The sequence below is a fragment of the Enhydra lutris genome, unplaced genomic scaffold (assembly GCF_002288905.1).
Source record: "Enhydra lutris kenyoni isolate GAN:26980312 unplaced genomic scaffold, ASM228890v2 scaffoldscaffold23, whole genome shotgun sequence".
NCBI classification, from domain to species: domain Eukaryota; kingdom Metazoa; phylum Chordata; class Mammalia; order Carnivora; family Mustelidae; genus Enhydra; species Enhydra lutris.
This window is the reverse complement of record NW_019154107.1, coordinates 17725132-17746948: the sequence shown is the minus strand read 5'-3', so window position 1 is coordinate 17746948 and position 21817 is coordinate 17725132. Positions and strand designations below refer to the sequence as shown.

Sequence of the window (21817 nt, the reverse complement as noted above, 5' to 3'; positions counted from 1 at the left end):
TCCATCCCTCATTGATTTCTTTTCATCCAGCTCCCATCTCCACAGATAATTCCTTCATTAAACTCTCTTCAGTTAAACCCTTTGAGCAAATCATCTGTGAATTTCTGAGATCCTGACTGATATACTTGCGTTCACTTCTTGAGAACATGTAAAATATGATATTGTCTTTATAGACTCAAAGTCTAGTATCTAGCCTATAATTGGTATTCAACAAATATTTATTGAAAAATAAAGGACCAAACCAATGGTTGGCAAACCTTTGCTATAAGGGTCCAGATACTAAATTCTGTAGGCTTTGCAAGCCATATGGTTTCTTCCACAACTATTCAACTCTGCCATTATAGTATGCAAGCAGCCATAAACAATACACAAACAAATAAATGTGTCTGTACTCTAATAAAACTTTATTTATAAAAACATATATCAGGCCAGATTTAGTCCATAAACCTTATGGTGCCAACCCCTAGAGTAAACACATGAAATGTCTTTGTAGAAGTGCCTCTTATTTTTTTTTTAAAGATTTTATTTATTTATTTGACAGAGAGAGAGCAAGAGGAGAAACACAAGCAGGGGGAGTGGGAGAGGGAGAAGCAGGCTTCCTGCCCAGCAAGGAGCCTGATGCGGGGCTTAACCCTAGGACCCTGGGATCATGACCTGAGGCAAAGGCAGAAGCTTAACGAGTAAACCACCCAGGCACCCCGAAGTACCTATCTTTTTAAATTTAATGTGACATAAAGATACTTAATACATGAGTAAACATGCAGAAAGAACTCTCCAAAGACATTTACCTGAAACTCTTGGGCAATTAAAATTAGCAATTAATAATTCCATTTTGATTTATAGCATATACTTATACATAAACCTTTTTTTTTTAACATATACATAACATTCTTAACTAACTACATTAAATCAACTAACAAGCCTGGTTATATGTTATACATTACCAAAGTATCCTGATGTTAATACTGATATAATTCTAGAAATAAAACCATGCACTGAGTAATTAAAAATACATCAATTGCCCTTGACATATTATTTTTTAACATTATACCTTAAAACAACTTAAAACTGTTTTACAAGAATGTTATTATAGTATAAGAGCTATACCTGTTTTATCTTTAAAATCCAAAGAAAAATATTCAAAGTCTTGTAGATTAAATTCCACTCTGGCACGTGTTATACCTTTGTTTTTTACTGTAAATGGAATAATCTGAGTAGCACCAACATAGGTACCACTGAAGTTAAATACGTCCTAAAATTTAAAAAGAGAAAAAGAATTAGAAAGCAGATTAATATTTTATAAAAATAATATAAACCAAAATTACACTTTAAAAGAGTAGACCTTAAAGTTCTCATCACAAGAAAAAGAATATAACTATGTTTGGTAATGGATGTTATCTAGACTCACTATCGTGATCATTTTGCAATACATACAGATATGAAATCATTATTTGGTACACCTAAAATGGACATAATGTTATATGTCATTATGCCTCGAAAAAAAATGTATCGTTATTTTTCATTAAGGGCATTATTAACTACTATACTCTATAAAAACTGGCCACATTTTCCTTCCTCTCCCCTACCTCTGATACATAATCCCTTTTATTCTGTTACCAAATCCCTTTTATTCTGCCTCCTTTACCTCTTATCCCTAATGTAATTGTATGAAGTAAATAATGCATCACTTTTCAGGTCATTTCTAGATTTGTACTTTCTCCAATTCTCCTCTCCACAACTAATTCACAATTAAACTAACTGAAAATCTGTACTTTCTATCTTAAAATGTGATGATTCTCCTCCAACTACCGGACAATGTCCAAGTTCCTCAGCAGGGTTCATAAAGCTCATCTTGACCTTCTCCTGCCTCACGGAGCTCCACTCTTCCCCCACTCACTTCGTACTTCAGCAAGCTGTATGACTTGTCCTTTCCAACCAATACCTGATGCTTCACTCTCCTCTGTCTTTATTAGTGTGTCCCTTCTATTAGGAAAGCTTTCCTCTAACTCATAATTGCTAGATAAAATATTATGTATCCTTCAAACCCCAGTCAGATAAACCATATTTTATGACACTGTGCTCAGAACTACTTCTGTTCCTTATATTTACTTACCATTATAACACCATAAAGTCTGTTTATTTGTTTACAAATCTGTCTCTCCTAGCGGACCTTAGGCCTGATTCATTTTTATATCTTTAGCCCCGATGCCTCGCTTAAATATATGTAAGGAATGTTTATTGAATGTATCTTAACTATCTTATATGCCAGGTATGTGCCTACATCACAGAATTCTATAGGATTCCTCTTTATAGCCTTACAGTTACTTAGTAAAAGAGTTACATATAACACTAAAGAGAAAGTGGCAACAGTATCCTAATGTTGAGGGAAATATTGCATTAAGGTCAACTGGCTACTGTTTCTCCCACTTAAAATACAAACCCAGTTCTACAGGGGAAATCTGTAAAATCCAATATGGGTAATGAAAGCTTGATGCAAAAGATCATTCCTCTTATACTATGAGCCTTGTACATATGCTCATTTGGATAAAATGTCCTAACTGTTATTAAGATACATATTCAACACCATACAGTTATTAAAGGTTTTACGGATGATGCCAGAATATTAATTTTATTATTGTTTAAAGGCAGCTATGTTTAAAATTCAACATAATCAAGGAATTTTTTTTAAGATTTTATTTATTTATTTGAGAGAGAGACACAGTGAGACAGGAAACACAAGCAGGGGAGCAGCAGAGGGAGAGGAAGAAGCAGGTCCCCTGCCGAGCAGGAAGCCCAATGTGGGGCTCGATCCCAGGACCCTAGGATCATGACCTGAGCCAAAGGCAGATGCTAAACGACTGAACCACCCAGGTACCCCATAATCAGGGAATATTGATATATATTAATACAAAGTCTTATAAATTATTCAATTACACCATAACATGCAAAGCATGCCACAAATGCCTTTAGGGTGTGGAAATGAAGTAGTCAAAGTCTAAATACACTTCTAATATTGTTCAAGAACAAACACCATAGCAATGGAGAAAGCACTCTGGATACTGCAGGGATTTTAATCTCCAAGAATCACCACAGTCTTACACAAGGTAGCCTAGTGTCTGTCAATCTGTCTAGACTTATCATGCCTTCAACACCAAATAAAAGTAAGAAAATTGTACCTCAAAGCCAGAAACTAAAATTGTGATGAAGCCCTTAAAGTCTAGACTAGTAACGAGGCCCTACCTGAGACACTGGCAGCCTCACCCATGTTTGCTCTATTTAATTCCGCACCAGAATGGCGCAGGCACTGCAGTACTAGTGGGAGAGAGAAAGAGAAGTTCAGATAACCTGAAAATAATATGACAATTGCTATGATGAAGATGTTTCCAGAGTTTAAGATGTTTGTACCATCTTATAAATGTCGCAATGGAGGGGGCATATGGGCCTGCATTAAAGATCAGGGTGAGTTCTTTGTTTCTTGATTTTTTTTTTTTAAGATTTTATTTATTTATTTGAGAGAGAGAGCAGGAGAGAACACAAGCAGGGAGGAGAGGGAGAAGCAGACTCCCTGCTCACCTACCACCAACGACAAGGGGTTTGATCCCAGGATGCTGGGACCATGACCTGAGCTGAAGGTAGACACTTAACCAACTGAACCATCCAGGCGCCTTCAGGGTAAGATTTTTGGGTAGATGAGACCAGATTTAATTCCTGAAAGACTTGCCAGGAAAAGAAATACATGTGTGGGCTATCAACTATAGAACAGAATTTTATCAGGATACAGAACAATAATTTTAAAAATAAACAAAACTATAGTTTAGAAAATGCAAATCAAGACCACAATGAGATGATCATTTTATACTTAATAGATTGGCAAACATTAAGTCTTATAATACAACTTAAGGAGCAATTGAATGCAGAGCAATGGAAACTTGAGGAGAAAATATGGAAGCTATCTTGTGAAGCCAAAAATGCACATATTCTATGAGTTAGCAACTCTACTCTGAGAGAAACTCTAGCACCTGTACCTCACAAGATATGTACACAAAATGTTCCCTGCTGGAGTGCTTGTCATAACAACAAAAGAGAAACACCTATTTGAATGGACAACAGACTGAGTCTCTGAATTGCAACAGGTCTACATAATGGAATATTAAGCAGTGGTAAGAATGAAAAAAAAAAAAAAAGCTACACACAACTTAGATCAACTCTGGAAATACAATACTCAGTTAAAAGTGACTCACCAAAGACTACACACAGTACATGTTTGTCATGAAGCTCAAAAATGAACAAATGAAACTAAATAATGAATGGTTAAGGAATTCATACATATGTGATGGGCCGATTAGAAAAAGTAAAGGGAGAATAATCAGAAAATTCAGTGAAGTGGTTACCTCTTAGGAGGAGTAGGATCATGATGAAGCCTACAGATGACTTTAATGTATTGGTAGAATTAAATTGGTGAATTCTGAAACCTCCATTTGATAATCTGCTTCAACACATATTTATATTATATATATATTAATTTCTACATGTCAAAGTACTACATAATGAGATATTTTCAAACATAAATGGGCTGACCAGGGACACGTAACAAAAGTCACCACACTCATACACTGATTACACAAATAGTTAACATATGAATATACTCACCGGATTAATTTCCACATCGGCAATCTCAACAGATCCACCAATCCTGAGGTCTATGACATTTGCACGGCGAATAGCAACCTTATTTGAGAGAAATATAAAGCCTTGTAGAAACTACATTAAAATTTACTCATATACCACTAAAGTATTACCTGGCATTTGGCAATATTTTAAAATTTAAATAATAACATATTATAAATGTCACAAGATTTATTCTGGTAGTTGTCATCCCATTTCTTGTTATGGAGAATTAATATTCCTAAAAGGAATAAGTGTTCAACTCTTAAAAACCTCCACCACAAATGGAACCAGTTCATAGCTTATGAATTTGACTGCAGAGTTCTACCCATTTAACTACACATTACTGTCACTCCCCATATCCCTCTGTATTTACCTAATTTCAAGGATTATTCAAAATTAAAACAGATAAGAAACTGAGTACAAACATACTTCCTCCCACAGAGATAAACTAATATCCATAATGACCATAATAATAATAATGAAAGTAGCTAAAAAATTGCTGAGCAAATGGGCCAAGTATAGTGCTAATTACATTGTCTCCTTTTTAATCCTCAGTAGCCTGTGAGGTTACCAATATTAATATCCTAATTGCCAAGTGAGGAAAACTGAGGCTCAGAGAGGCAGAGCATTTTGTCTTTTAACCAGCAGTGGTTAAATATAAACCAAGGACAGCCTGAACACTCAACAGCCTCTGAGAAAATTAAGATGGTGAAATAAGAATTTAGTTGTATAATTCCTACAAAATTAGAACTGTAGATTATCTGAACATATACATGTCTAAGCAAAATTTCAGAGGCACAAAAACAGCATTCACTGAAAGCCCCACCTATATACAAACAGGGAGCATCAAGATTGGATTTAAATATAAATATATATCTAAGAAAGAGATAGGAGTGTATTTCACTCTTTACATAGAAAGTCAGTGACACTGTTCATAGGAAAAAAAAAAACAACTCCAAACTGTTATTTTTTCAAAATTACTGGGGAAAGTGACATGTCATTTATTTAACTAAATCACTATATTCATAGTATTATGTGATTTCCACATTGTTATTAAAGAATATATAGTACATAAATAAAATACTTGACTAAAGTCATAAAAATCATAATGTGATGATTCAGAGGAAATGACAAATCGACATATTCCCCCTTGATGAATCCCACATATAAGTTTCAACTCATTATGGCTGGCTTTCACCTACCTCCCCATTATTGATCATCCACTGAATCTACAACAGAATCTAACATAAAACTTGTGTCCAGTAAATATGTGTTGGATGAATAAATGAATTATTATGTTATGTTAAAAAGGTAAGCTTCGTAAAAACAGCATTTTCTTCTAAAATACAGCAGAAACTAATCTTTTAGTGAAACTATTTTTATTGGCCATATTTTTTATTTTTTCTAGAATATTATATTAAAAAACTCTGCCCGGGGGTGCCTGGGTGGCTCAGTGGGTTAAAGCCTCTGCCTTCGGCTCACGTCATGATCCCAGGGTCCTAGGATTGAGCCCTGTATCAGGCTTTCTCCTTGGCAGGGAGCCTGCTTCCCCCTCTCTCTCTGCCTGCCTCTCTGCCCACTTGTGATCTCTCTCTGTCAAATAAATAAATAAAATCTTAAAAAAAAAAAACAAAAAAAAACAAAAAAACCTCTGCCCAAATCTCAGACCATGTACCATAATATATAATTTATAAATATCTTTCAATATGTATGTCTTCATAAAAGATAAAATCATTAGGTTGTTTATCTGGGGCAAATTGGTGTTTATCACATTAACCTACATGTTATTTAAGAATTAATTGTTATGAAAAAAAGAATTGTGGGAAATTAAGGATAAAATTGGGGATATATCTAAAACTATTCATTTTGTTTTGGAAACAGTGTACATATTTATTTCTTATTGTGAGTAAATGTACATAGCTGATCATCAGATTGAAAATCAAGAGTATTCCATTCCTCTAGTTTGTAATAAAATTTATGAGATTAGTCTTCCATTTTATTTATTCTGTTTAATGAACAATTAGAAAAGCCCCTTAAATCAAGGTAATAATGTCTTTTTAATTATATAATTTCCAGAATATAAACTAGTAAAATATTCTATGCATGCTATAAAATATAGATCTTAACACCATACAGAATTTGCCTATAATTCATATAGTCATTGAAGCTATTTAGAATTAACATTCCAAAATTAATTAATTTTTCCAAAGGTATCTAACTAAATCAAATATCTAATTAATGCCATGAAAAAAGTCATCCTTTCCTCTGTGACTAGCGAGAACTTGTCACAACTCAGAGATGCCAAATATCATTCTAATTTCATGCAAAGAATGCCTCATATCGATGAACTGTATCCATTTCAACTTGGTAGGAATTTCCATTACCAACTTGCACCAAAAATATTTTCTACAAATCCTCTTTCCAGGTTCTGCTATTTCTACAAAATTATATAGGTAAGGTTGCTTATTCTATAGATCTCTAAAAACTGCATTTCTTTAGTGATAACTGAATCACTAACAAAGTAACCAAAATTTAAAAAATTATTCATTAGCCTCATAACAGTAAAACCCATTCCCATTTGAAGAAATTCTTAAAACAAGTTTTCTAAGAATAAACACACATACCATTTTATAGCATTATACTTACTATTATAAATCTCCTAAACAACCAAACAAATCTACATAGACATATATATATATATAAGGAATGAATACACATAAGCATGAACATACCTTTGCTCTTGTATCAAATTTTTCTGCTACAGTAGGTGTACAGGAGATATTGAGAACAGTTAGCCCCCCGAAAGGAATTACTCCTTGTGATGGAACAATATTCATAGTAGGCAAAAGACTCTGGTCACAAATCTGTAATTGAAAGTTTGGAGAAATGCTACATTATCCTTTAATGTTGCTGATCTAAAGCTTTCAACTACAACCCAGAGAGAGGACCCTTGGGCACAGGGCATGAGACGATTTCATAATGTGTTTTCCAACACCAGACGCACAAATAAAACTTCAACAGGGATTTGTACCCCTAACCCAGCAAAAGGAACTTGTAGTGCTGGCATCCAATTCAAATAGGATGATGAAGTTTCCTGTCTGGAGTGTTATCAAGACTTAGCAAAACTTACGAGGATGAGATAATTATCTGTTAGAAAAGATGACAAAATTCTAGGTACTACTTTGGTAGTTTGCCTTTTCCCTCACAGTATACACTGAAAACGAAGTTAGTGGGGAGGCAGATGATGAAGTAACCTCCTGGGGGTGCCTGTGTGGCTCGGTAGTTTGAGTGTCTGCCTTGGACTCAGGTCATGGTCCCAGGGTCCTGGGATTGAGTCCCACATCGGGCTCCCTGCTCAGCAGGAGTCTGCTTCTCCCTCTCCCTCTGCTACTTTCTCTCTGTCAAGTAAACAAATAAAATTTTATTAAAAAAAAAAAAGCAACCCCCTGTTCTTTATTATTTCCTTGATGGCCTACTGTCTAAGATATCATTTTGACCTTTAAAAAAGTTCTAAGTAACTTACCAAAGAATTTGTGGTGTGGTTTCTCAGGAGCTAGTTTAGAACTATCTACCATGCTTTAAGCCAGAACAATTTAAAGGAAAATTGGTTAAGGTATTTTGGGGATGAGGGAACAAACAGACTTCAGAGCTAATTTTGAAGCAACAGAAGGAAAGGGTATCTGCATTTGTCTGCTTGGGCAGAAGACATGTAGATATAAATCTTGAATAAAAGATCTCAAACACTGACCTCTATCTATTCTCACTACTGGGAGATCTTAATATATTTTTCAGCAAAATATTCTATCACCACTTGTAATTTAAATCAGGCACAACAACTATAAATAGAATATCTTTACAAGGATCTTGCTCTAGGTCCCAGTTTCTACCGTTAACTCCTGATGGTAGAGTAAAAATGAGAAGAAGAAAAGTATGTCATCAAATATGGAGTTGTAATAGCAACAATGGATGTTTTTGAAAGTGCTCTTTTTTCCAAATTATTTCTTTTTTTCCAAAAGACAAAATGACAGGAAGACACAAAGGGGTAAGAAGAGAGATTAAGGGTAGAAGAAAGAAAAAATGATTTTTGTGGGAAATTAAAAGGACAAAGTAGATGAAATGTACTTGGATAAGTATTGCATGAAATATCCAAATATTAGCATTAGTCAATTTATAAAGACTAAAGTATTAACACCACAGTACTCATGGCAAAAAAAATAATACAAAATATAATGTGATCCGATCCAAATAAGATTCCAAGATTCTACATTACCTTGAAATAAGCATGGTTTTGTCCTACATTGTGAAGAATGGCTTTCCTCCAAGTTGTTAAACCTTGAGGGCTATTACTGAAGAGGATCCTTGGCTCCAAAAATACGACCTTAGTGTGACCAAGCTAATAATAAAAGGAGAAGAGAGAGGATACAATAGAAATAATAGTAAACTATTTTTAACCCCCTTCTAAATGACTCAAATTTTAGCAGCCTCATGGAAATTTCTAAAACATGAAGGGTTATCAGATGTTATGACGTACTTAAAGGAAAAGAGAATGGAAAACTAAACTGTACTCCTAAACTGAGGAAGGCAAAGGGAATAAGACAACTCTATGGAGGAAGTAAATCCAGGACTGAGAATCATGTACGAGATCTTAGAGATCATCTATCCAACTACATACAGGGTGTTACTGTGTGTTATGCAAAAGGAAAGAGTCCCCCAGCATGGGAAATATTGTGTCAAATGAGATTATCTAGGCTTGGTTTTACTATTAGCCTTCTAACACTTAATGTGTTGATAACACACACTTTGCTTTCCTCGGAATGGGGAGGTGGTTCACTGTGATTCAGTTACTTAGGTGCAGGACTCCTCCTCCTTACCTACACACAAATCACTTCACATAACTACTGTATCATGGAACAGTTTTTTGAAACTGCTGACATTATCCACCTCTCCCATTTCACAGGAAGGCAAACAACAGCCAAGGGGAACTAGAACCCAAGTTTTCCAATTCCTTATACAGTGCTCTTTACACCAGACCCTGTTGTCTTTATCTATGATAAATTATTTATTGTCTTGGGAGGTTTTAATACATTCTTATAATTATTTGAAGAACATGACTTGGGTAATCAGAACAATAAATTTCTAAACAAAGCTAACAGATGACAAAATGGTCAAGTAAGTCCTTCATAAATTAAGGACAAACATTAAATGAACATTGTATTTAATCACTTCACGTTCCTCCAGCTTTACTTTCGTAAGAGAAACACTTCACAGTTCATTTAACTTCAGAGGACCTCAAAAATTTACCATAAAATAATCCAATTCATTATTCTGATATCTTGGACTTTAATTCTTAACAATCCAAGTATAGGGAAAGCAGAAAGTAAATTTGATCAGTGAGTAACCACAAAGACGCTGGAGGCAAATAGATCTAGATATAAATTCAACCCAGGGCATTCACTGCATGTATGAACTTCTATTAGTTAATCATTCACTCTAATCCTCCATTTCCTCACCCATCAACTGAGTTATTAGTACAGCCTTACAGAGCTGTTATAAGATTAAATTAGATAATGCATGAATAGCATTTAGCATCCCACCTGATATACAGTAATTAATAAATGATATCTATTATTAACGCAAAGTCTAAGTTACTAAATTGCTCATCTTCTACCTGTTAGAAAAGAATACACATGGGGTGAGTATGTAGGCAGATTTATATTACTAACTTCCTCAAACACAGTTACGTAAGTAACAGCTAAAGAACTGTGTGCACACGTTCACCAAAATACAGCTGTAAGAATGTTAAGAGAAGCATTATTATGGTAGCTAAGAATCTGAAACAATCCAAATCCTCATCAGCTGTGTAATGGAAAAATGATGGCAGAGACACACAATGGAATACTATTCCGGAATGAGAATGAATACTCTGTTACCACATGTACCAGAATAGACGAAGTCCACAAAAAGTATGATGAACAGAACAAGCAAGACATAAAAGAGAACATACGCTTTGATGACATTTATATAAAGTGTAAAACCAACATCAATCTATGCTATTAGAAGTAAGGATACTGATAACTCTGGGAGGGAAACAGAGGGACTGGAAGTGGGGATGGGGAGAGTGGTTCTTTTGTGATGCTAGTCATAGTCTGCTTCTTGATCTAGTTGATCTGGGGGTGCATTACAAAGATGCTATCAGTCTATAGATTCTAGTCTAAAGACTAAAATCAAAAGACTGAATGATACAGAAGTCATAATATGTATCCTTTTCCGTATGTATCCTATACTTCAGTAGAAATTTTTAAAAAGAAGAGCAAGTAATTTAAACATAGGAAAAGCAGTAGGGTCCAGCTTATTTCAAGTCTGGAGCAGAGGAATGAACCTACTGACTTCAGACTGCCATTTGCCATCATTAAAGTGGATGAATCTCTTATCTCTTAAGGCTATGAGCTCCTTCATAGCTGAAATATTTAAAAGCATGATCATGGTCTGGAGACACAGATGAGATTCAGCAAAACAGCACTGGCTTGAATTAAATTACTGAGAATATTGGGAGGAAAATTTCATACACAAGTAAAGTGGATTCTTGGTGATTACAAAGTATGAAGTTAAGGCCTTCTGGGCTCTACCACAAAAACAAAATTAAAATTACATACTGCAGCCTTAACTTTACTCATTTTTATTATAAGAAGTATATTCTATAAAATTGGAATTTTCCGTATCTCCTTGCTATGTAAATTATGTGGACCATTTCATATTGAATTATTAATTACCACTAGAATTCTAACAATACAATAGGACAAAAATATAATTTTCTCTATTTTTCCTTGGTTTCTGTTAATAAAATAATTTCATTTCAAGTGACCCCATGGTAGTGTATGTTTATAGAGGCTCTAATGAAAATCTAGTATTGCTGGCACAAAAATATTGGATTTGTGAGTTAATTTTAGGTAACATAACACTTTTTTTTTTTTAGCAAAGTCTTCATTTATGATAGAGAAGTGGCACCAAGAAAATGGTAACTCAGTTAATTAAATACTGCAAGCAGAATCAGTTTTACTAACATAGTACATATACTCAACTATACACACATATATATACACCCAACCAATTTAGAACCCTCAAAATAAAAATCATATCTAAAGGACATCATTACATGTGCAACACATTTTAGTGTCAGTGTGTTTCCTTCACTGACGTGAAGAACAAATTCTCCCCTTTCTGGAGAACTGAAACCTGGCAGCCATGTTACTTCACATTCCAATGAAGAGTATGGTTCAACCGTGCCTACAGAGAATTTAGAAAGAACAGATATTGACCACATTTTAATTATATACATTTTAATGTCCAAAATAAGAAGCAGCATAAGAATATAATGACATTATAACAAATTATTTATATTAAACTCAAAATATACAGAAATGCTACAGATTATCAAATGAGTACAGACCTACAAAGTTTGATTAAAATCTAAAACACATACCTTATTTTCCAATTTTATTAGGCAGAACAAAATATTTGATGAAAAGTATGCCAATATTGGGGCACCTGGGTGGCTCAGTGGGTTAAAGCCTCTGCCTTCGGCTCAGGTCATGATCCCAGGGTCCTGGGATCGAGCCCCGTATCAGGCTCTCTGCTCAGCAGGGAGCCTGCTTCCCTTCCTCTCTCTCTGCCTGCCTCTCTGCCTACTTGTGATCTCTCTCTGTCAAATAAATAAATAAAATCTTTAAAAAAAAAGTATGCCAATATTTAGCAAAATGTCCCCCTCATATGTTTCCCAACACTCTGACATAGTTGTTAACATCACTCATTCAGTTTTCAGAGGAAGGAATTACAATTATCAGAGGCTTTTTTAAAATGTTCACATCCTTAGAGATATCACCTCTGATATCCTCTGATGTAACTATTAGTAATTAACACATTTTTATAATTCAAATGTATTGAGAACCCAGGAAGTATCAGGCATATTTGGTGTGAGCTGCTTCATCTGTTTAAATTTATCATTTTCTTTGGAGTAAGAAAATAATAATGGAAAGAATGACTTAGAAGTTTTATTCATCTTATGCCATCAGAAGGCCACAGATTGGTATTCCAGGACTGCCTTAGCAGGATGACGATGCCTTCAAGGAGCAATGATCCTTCTAGCTTCCTACTACCATTCCATACTATGTTGGCTTTCATCCGTGTAGGAAGGTATCATAGTATAGTGGTTATAAAAGCACAAATTCAGGGCACCTGGGTGGCTCAGTGGGTTAAGCCTCTGCCTTCGGCTCAGGTCATGATCTCAGGGTCCTGGAACCGAGCCCTGCATCAAGCTTGCTGCTCAGTGGGGAGCCTGCTTCCCCCTCTCTCTCTGCCTGCCTCTCTGCCTACTTGTGATCTCTCTGTGTGTCAGATAAATAAATAAAATCTTTTTTTAAATAAACAAACAAACAAACAAACACAAATTCTAGGTCAAAATCCATGGTTCCAATTTCAGCTCTGCCATTTTCTAGCTGAGACCTTGGAAAATTTATTTAACATATGTCACAGAGCCTCCTCAGACATAAATGGGGATAACAGCTGTATGCAACTCAGAGAACTGTAGGGATTAAAGAAGCTCATATATGAAGAAGTATTTCAAACAGTGCCTGGCACCAAGAAGGAAGATAGAGCTAAAAGAAACCGTTGTCCCTATCTCATTGTCAAGAAAAGCTGGGGAAAAGAGATTTCTAGATATGAACATTACCACCCCCCCCCCCAAAAAAAGGGTCCTCTTAGGGGAATGGATATCAGATATAGACTTAGCAATATCTATTACAATAGCATACAGATATGAACAAATAACTATAGATGACATACCAAATACACAGTGAGAGTAGGTGGGGGTGGGGGGGAACCTAAATTAGCCCAAGGAAGGGGAGGAAACTTCATTATATAAGACGGCATCTGAACTGTGAAAAATGAGCAGAAACTCTGCTGGAGGACAAAGCCTGGGGGAGTATAAAAGTTGAGTGACCATGCTGGAAGAGAATGGTGTATCAAAAAGTTTGATTGGAAGTAACTTTGACAAAGCAGATCTAATACGATCTATAAAGACACCCAAGCATGCTAAGAGTTGAGAGGAGCACAGGATTATAGATCCATGCAGAAGGGTCAGCGAGGTAAGTATCTTCCCTTCCATCAGCACGGCTATATTTATTTTTCTCCAGGAATATTATATTATCAGGAAACAGGGGAAATAAACCAGATAGCCACACTGAGCAAGGCTGGGATTGGCAGGGCAGGTTCTATACATGGTCAAGGGTCTTTCATCAAAATACAGTGAGAGCGAACTGCTAGAAGCCAAGTGTGAGGACTGAGCGGACTCAACAGTTCAGTCAGATGAAAGACAACACAGAAAAAAAACCACAAAAAGCACAAACGTGAATAGTACCTAACAAAAAAGTCAAATAAGAAGCCCAATTCTATCTTAGAAACATCAATGCACTCTTTTTTTTTTTTTTTAAGATTTTACTTATTTATTCCTGAGGGACAAAGAGAGAGGGAGAGGGAGGAGGAGAAGCAGGCTCCCCACAGAGCAGGAAGCCTGATGCAGCACTAGATCCCGGCACTACATCCCGGAATCCTGGGATCATGACTTGAGCTGAAGGCAGACGCTTAACCAACTGAGCCACCCAGGCACGCCATACCAACCCACTCTTAGACTCACCCTCTACAATATCCATGACCCAAATCCAAATCCAAAATACACCACACCTCAGGGAGAAAGCACAATCACAGCACAAAATTTAATTTAGAACTACTCACTTTAGTTTACAAAAATATAGACAATGACAGCATTAAACGTATTATTCAGAATGTAAAGCCAATACAGCAAAAAGGATATAAGAAAAGTAACGTAAGGAAAAGTTATTTTCTGTTTTAACAAAGAGACAAAACAAAATTGAGTAATAATTACTGAATATTCTGAACAAAAGGAAAATGACATAAGAAAAACCCATGTATATAATATAAATTATGCACACTTTCTTCAACGCTACATGAAATAGATTTGAGTACTTTATTATTTGTGTCCTAAAAAAAATTCAAAAGTACTTAAAGCCTAATGGTATTGCTCAAAAACGTTGTATTTGGAATTAAATGTCTTTGTGTTTTGTGCTTTGATTGAAAAATATAGCAGATGTCATAAGCCACCAAAAAAATTGAAACACTAAAATCACCCCTGTAAAAATAAGAATTCTAACAATTAGGAGAAGCATAACCAGCATTCAAGTTCATAATTATAAATCCACTTCTCTTTTGTCAAATCAAGCATCATCACTACATTTCCACAGCAGGCACCAGGGGAAAGCCCCACCCATTCCGCCCTGGTTAGGATGGAGAAATACAAGGAAAAGTGCCAAGCACTGAGCTTTCCAGACATGCTCTGTGCCTTATCATGTGCTTAACCAAACCCGTAACGAATGTAGATAATGTAACTACCACAACGTGATGCCTGTTTTCAACTAGAGAAGGTTTATCCAGTATCTCTGAAATGTGCAGAAGTATTCTCTCTCTCGTCTGATTATTCACTCAGTTTTTCTCTAGTACCAAGGCAGGACTCAGGCTTACCAGTGTTAATCATAAAAAAAGAGCCTGGTCAAATGAATCTGCCAGAAACTGATGGAAGTATAGCTTGAATGCTTAATAAATTATAATCTGGGATTTGTTAAATCAATACACATTAATAAAAAGATTAAGTATGGCTGTATCAATGATTTCCAACCCAATGAAGGTACAGTACTACTTTACCACTGTATAGATCCATGAATATATCCACACTAAAATTAAATGAATTTAAATTAATGCTGAAGCTCATTTGTAACACTCCCTGTTACAAACACCAGTGAACTTACATAAAAATCATGATTTGGAAATGACTGATACTCAAAAGAATATATACCTATGGCAAGATTTCTATAAACCAGTACTTGTCTGTGATTGGAAATATAGTCTATTTAGACCCCAAATGATGAATATTCCTAAATTAGAAATAAAGAGGGAAAGAGTGGAAGGAAGAAGGGAAGAGCATAGGGAAGGAAGGAGGGAAAGAAAAAGAAAGGTTAGAAGCAGGGAACAAGTAATTGATAGTGGGGATGGCTGGCTAGATGCACATGAGGCTATCACTACTCTGAGGACATTTTCAGGGAAAAAAGAAGTCCAAACAGAATTAGAAAATTTTCATAACCACGTAACTATCTAATTCTTTGACAACCACTCTTTGCCAGTCTTTACGGAAGGAGTTTTCCATACATTTAATCTTTATGAGATATATTAGTCTCTCCATTTTACAAATAAGGAAACTAGTGCTTTTAGAGTACTTTTCTCAAGATCACAAAACTCAAAGAAGCTAAGACTAGCTTTGAAATCAGTTTTATCTAACCCAAAAGTTTTACTTCCCTTTCAAGCAGAAAAAGACTTCAGCTGATTATAAAACACTACATGAGTCACTGCCAATACAAAAATATAGATCCTTCCAGCTAGCTGAAAAGGCATAACGTATATATACATAAAATGAAGATACTATATAGATCATTCAACTTTTTTTTTTTTTGAGAGAGAATTCATGCAAGTGGGCTTGGGGGACAGGGGTGTGGAGGAGTAGGGACAAAGGGAGAGGGAGACCATCTCAAGCAGGCTCCACGCTCTGACATGGGGCTCAATCTCATGACCCTGAGATCACGACCCAAGCCCAAATCAAGAGTGGGACACCTAACCCACTGCGCCACCCAGATGCCCCTTCATCATTCAACTTCTAACTTGCCACCTTATTTCTTTAAACGATAGCTTCTGTCCTCATGAGGTCCTCAGAGCACATCACAATGATGTCTGCAGAATTTGACAGGCTACTAGGTAACATTTTAGCAGTTTCCAGGACTCAGATTTATGGCAGGCACATAATGTGGAATTACAGATTCTGGGAACAGCTGAAACAAGGCTAACAGGACACTTAACAAATATATGGAACCACCAAAAACAGTAAATCAGAGATCATTTTCTATTAGTTAAAAAATTACTTATTTAAATGACAGGGGTGGGGTTTTTTTGTTTTTTTTTTTTTTTTAGATTTTATTTACTTGACAGAGAGAGACACAGTGAGAGAGGGAACAAAAGCAGGGGGAGTGGGAGAGGGAGAAGCAGGCTTCCTGCTAAGCACGCAGCCCAATTCTGGGCTTGATCCCAGGACCCCAGGATCATGACCTCAGTCAAAGGCAGCCGCTTAATGACTGAGCCACCCAGGTGCCCCTTAAATGACAGTGTTAAGTTTTTAATTTTACTAACTGGATTTTATTACCTATATTAAATATTGATTATAAAGAATTTGTGAATGCTTCTAAAATGATTCACAATCCAACAAAATATAAGTTATTCTGAATCATATCCTGTCACCGTTATCAAACTAAAACTAATCAAGACAATACTGTGTTGTTCATCAATATCTGTGAAGATTTATTTTGTCAACTTGGCTATACTTGGCCAAGCTATGGTACCCACTTCTTTGGTCCATCTAGATATTGCTGTAAAGGTATTTTTCAGATGGGATGAACATTGTAATCAGTAGATTTTAAGTAAAGATTACCTCCTATAATGTAAAAGGATCTCATCCAATAAACTGAAGGCCTGAAGAGAAAAAACTGAAGTCCCTTTGGATTCAAGACTGCAACATCAATCCCTTCCTGGGTCTCCAGCATGACAGCCTACTGGAGTGCCCACACAACTGTCTGAGCCAATTCCTTAAAATTAATCTCCTCCCTTCCTCTTTCCCTCTCTCTCTCTATATATTTCCTATTGCTTCTATTTCTTTGGAAAGCCATGATACAGGATCCAAATTTTCAAATCAAATTTACATATTTAGGTATGTAAATATATATGCCCCAATGACCATGTCTGATTTGCTTCTATTTTTAGTACCATTATACGGTTCATACTCAATAAATGAGTACTGCCTGAGCACATGAATAAATGAGTATCTAAATCAAACAAATAGGATAAACTGTTACCTTTAGCTGGACGAATGGAAAATGCCATTCCTCTTTTTGTAATTACTGGCTGCCATTCAAATTTGGCAAAATAATTCTGATGATTATACAACCCCACTGTCCCCATAAAACATGTTTTCATGGAGAAGCCTTGTGGTCTCAATACTAGCTCATTAGAAGATAGCTCAAGCTTTACTGGCATGACAACTGCCATCACGAGGATATGGCCACCAGGTATATTGTTCACTGTAAAGGTGAAAGACCTGTAACACAGCAAAAGTAATCAAACTTAATTGACAATAGCTATTTGTAGTTACAGAATTCAGTTACATATAAAAATTCATATATTGTTGACTAACGCCCACAATTAATCTTTAGTAAGAAATACATCAAAATATTTATGACTACCACTGAAATATCAATCTACAAATCTACAAATTGATGCACATATAGTTTCTGTGTTTGCAGACAAAATATGACATATTCAACAATTACTGAGTCAAAAAAATACATATTCTACAAAAGGGCATTTTGATTCTAGCATACAGAAATTCAAAAATAAATCCTACTTCCAAAATTTTCCAATGGTGGGAGATTCAAATACCATTGATATATAAGTACTAGCTGTAGGCGGAATCACATATGAAAATTGGTTCGTTTTCTGAAGTTCTTCCAAATTAATATCTAAGTGGATCAAAATATGCATAGGTAGCATATTAATAACATGCAGTAGACGAGTATTTGTGGAGTTCACACAAATATCACCAAAGTTAAGGACAGAGGGCCCTGAAAAAAATGAAAAATGATTAAGTTTAGTTTTGGTAAATGTATTCAGTAATTTTAAATTTCCATACTATATTTTCACCAATTACTTTATAAAAAACAGAACTTAGAAAAATATTTCTTATAATATCATAAGTTACTAACCAAGATTGTTACCTAAATGCCCATAATTTGGCATTTGGAGATTACTGGCTAAAATTCAACATAAATATATCCTAATTATATGGAAAATTGTATTGAAAAATTATTAGAACTCATAACTCATTTTAATATACGAATCTGCATACCCCAACACCTTCTCCACTTCCATCAATACATTTATGTTCATTTATCCAGAATTTATAGAAACTGGTAATTTTCCCATTGCTCAATACTTAATTTTCCCTTTTTTTTTTAAGATTTATTTATTTACTTTAGAGAGAGAGAGAGAGCATGAGGGGAGTTTAAAGTTTTCCCTTTTAAATGACAGAAGTTTTTATATCATGCAATTTTAATAATTATGTTTTCTATGTCTCTTAACAACTTGATTTAATAGTAACTGACATATAATAAGCTGCATGTGTTTAAAGTGTAGAATTTCTTTTCTTTTTTTTTTTTAAGGATTTTATTTATTTATTTGACAGAGAGAGACTAGCAAGAGAGGAAACAAAAGCAGGGGGAGTGGGAGTGGGAGAAAGCAGGCTTCCTACAGAGCAGGGAGCCCGATGTGGGGCTCGATCCCAGGACCCTGGAATCATGACCAGAGCCTAAGGCAGATGCTTAACAAGTGAGTCACCCAGGCACCCCAAACTGTAGAATTTAAGTGTTGACATGTATACACCTATGAAACCATCACCACAAGGAAGAGAGTGAACACCCACCACTTCAAAGTTCTCTTGTGCCCCTTTATATTCTCTCCTTCCCTTAATTCTCAGTACTCCCCCTTCCCAGACCCCCACTCATGTACATTATGTCACGGTAGACCGGGTCACATGTTTTAGAGTTAAAATTTTAAGAGTGGAATAATGTAACATGTGCAGTTTTCTCTGGTTTCTTTCGCTCTACAAATTCCCTGGAGATTCATTCAAGTTGTTTCAGGTGTCAGTCATCCATTCTTTTATATTACAAAGAGGTAGTCCATTACAAATGACTGTTCCTTCACTTGTTGAATGACACTTGGACTGCTTGTAGGTAGTGGCTAATACAATTAAAGCTGCTAAAATATTTGTACACAAGTATTTGTTTGAACACATGATTTCTTTCGGACAAATATCTAGGAGTGGAATGCATGGATCATATGGCAAATGCAGGTACAGATGTGTAAGAAACTGCCTAACTCTTTTCAAGTGGTTGTGTAATTTTCCACTCTGCTGGCAATGTATAAGAGTCCCAGATCCCTCACATCTTTGGCAACAACTCAAATGGTGAGTTTTTTGGTTTGAGTTTTTTTGTTTTGTTTTGTTTTTAACTTTAGCCATTTTAATAGATTTACAGTAGTATCTCGTTGTGGTTTTATTCTGTTTCCCTAACGACTAACAACATTATGTATCTTTCTACATGTTTATTTCTCCTTTGTATATTATAAAAATGACCAAATAAGCAATTAGGATTACTCTTGAAATAAGAAGAAAAAGATTTTCAGCAAAGAAAGCAAATACCCAAAGAAGAACTAAATAGAAACTCTAAGATTAAAAAATACAGTAAGTAAAATAGAAACCTCTTAGATATGCTCATTAACAGAATGAGAGGACAGAAGGAAAAGTCAGTGAACCAAAAGAAATATCAACAGAATTTATCCAACCTGACAAACAGAAAGAAAACAGATTGAAAAAAAATTAAGAGTCTTGGAGACCTGCATAACAAAAGCAGAAGGTTTAAAAATCATGTAAAAGGAGCCTCAGAGTGAGAAAGTAAAGGGTGGAGGGGACTGGGAAAATATCTGGGAAAAAATAATAGCTGAAAAATGCCCAAATGTAGAAAAAAAGTAAACTTTCACACACTAGAAGCTCAGTGCAACCTAAACAGAACAAACAAACAAACAAAACCATGACCAGACCTTTGAAAACTGAGAACTAAAGATAAACTTTTGAAAGTAAAAACAAAGAATCTTGAATAACATTTCAAAGTCTTGATATAACAACATTTATATCAAATTTATATCAAACAACATTTATATCAAATGTAAATGACACAAATGCACCAATTAAAAAACACAGATTGTGAGAATGCATGAAAAAGTACTATATGTTGCCCACAGGAAACTTACTTCAAGTACAGTGACATAGTTAAGTCAAAAGTAGAAACAAGTAAAAAGATAAACAATGCAAAGACTAAACAAAAGAAAGCTTTGATAGCTAGATCAGTATCAGACAAACTACACTTCAGAGCAAAGAAAATTACCAGGGACAAAGAGGACCAAGAAAGCTTAACAGTCTTAAATGTGTATGCACCAAGCAAGGGAGCTTCAAAATAAGTGAAACAAAATTGACAGAATTAAAAGGAGAAATAATAAAATCTACAATTACAGTTTGGGATGTCAATCACCTTTGTCAATAACTGACAGACTGTCTAGACAAAAAAGCAGTAAGGATTTAGTAGAAATGAATACCATTAGCTAACTGGTATATAACTGACTTTTAAAGAATACTCCATCCAACAATAGCAGAATACTTCTTTTCAAGTCACATGAACCTTCAACAAAAGGGACCACATCCAGGGTCACACTTAACAAATCTTCAAAAAATCTATAATTAAATACATACATGTGTGTACTTTGACCAAATGAAATCAAACTAGAAAACCATAGCGGAAAAAATCTTGGAATTAAATAACACACTTCTTTTTTTTTTTAATATTTTATTTATTTATTTGACAGAGAGATCACAAGTACGCAGAGCAACAGACATAGCGGGGCGGGGGGGGTGGGGGTGGGAGAAGCAGGCTCCCTGCTGAGCAGAGAGCTTGATGCTGGGCTCGATCCCAGGACCCTGGGATCATGACCTGAACCAAAGGCAGAGGCTTAACCCACTGAGCCACCCAGGCGCCCTTAAATAACACACTTCTAAATAACTTGTGAGCCAAAGAGAATGTTTCAAGTAAAATTAGATAATACAGTTGACCCTTGAACAATAAGGGTTTGAACTACATGGGTCCACTTATATGCACCACCACCTGCAATAAACATGTATTTTGTGTTGTGACTTAAAAGTAAGGAAGAAGGGGCGCCTGGGTGGCTCAGTGGTTAAAGCCTCTGCCTTCGGCTCAGGTCATGATCCCAGAGTCCTGGGATCAAGCCTCACATAGGGCTCTCTGCTCAGCAGGGAGCCTGCCTCCTCCTCCTCTCTCTCTCTCTGCCTGCCTCTCTGCCTACTTGTGATCTGTCTGTCTAA

The 21817-nt window shown here is 35.6% G+C and overlaps 1 protein-coding gene across 1 annotated transcript in view; it reads right to left on the bottom strand.

The window, feature by feature from the left end:
• The window catches only part of LOC111150500 (cilia and flagella associated protein 47), a 526123-nt gene that overhangs the window by 448386 nt on the left and 55920 nt on the right, over positions 1 to 21817 (bottom strand). The window contains exons 14-20 of the mRNA XM_022507981.1: positions 18236 to 18452; positions 17688 to 17929; positions 11822 to 11952; positions 8939 to 9061; positions 7401 to 7532; positions 4651 to 4728; positions 1108 to 1252 (exon numbers count right to left, since the gene is read on the bottom strand). Coding sequence (XP_022363689.1) covers positions 1108 to 1252; positions 4651 to 4728; positions 7401 to 7532; positions 8939 to 9061; positions 11822 to 11952; positions 17688 to 17929; positions 18236 to 18452 — 1068 coding nt within the window. The remainder of the gene's footprint in view (positions 1 to 1107; positions 1253 to 4650; positions 4729 to 7400; positions 7533 to 8938; positions 9062 to 11821; positions 11953 to 17687; positions 17930 to 18235; positions 18453 to 21817) is intronic.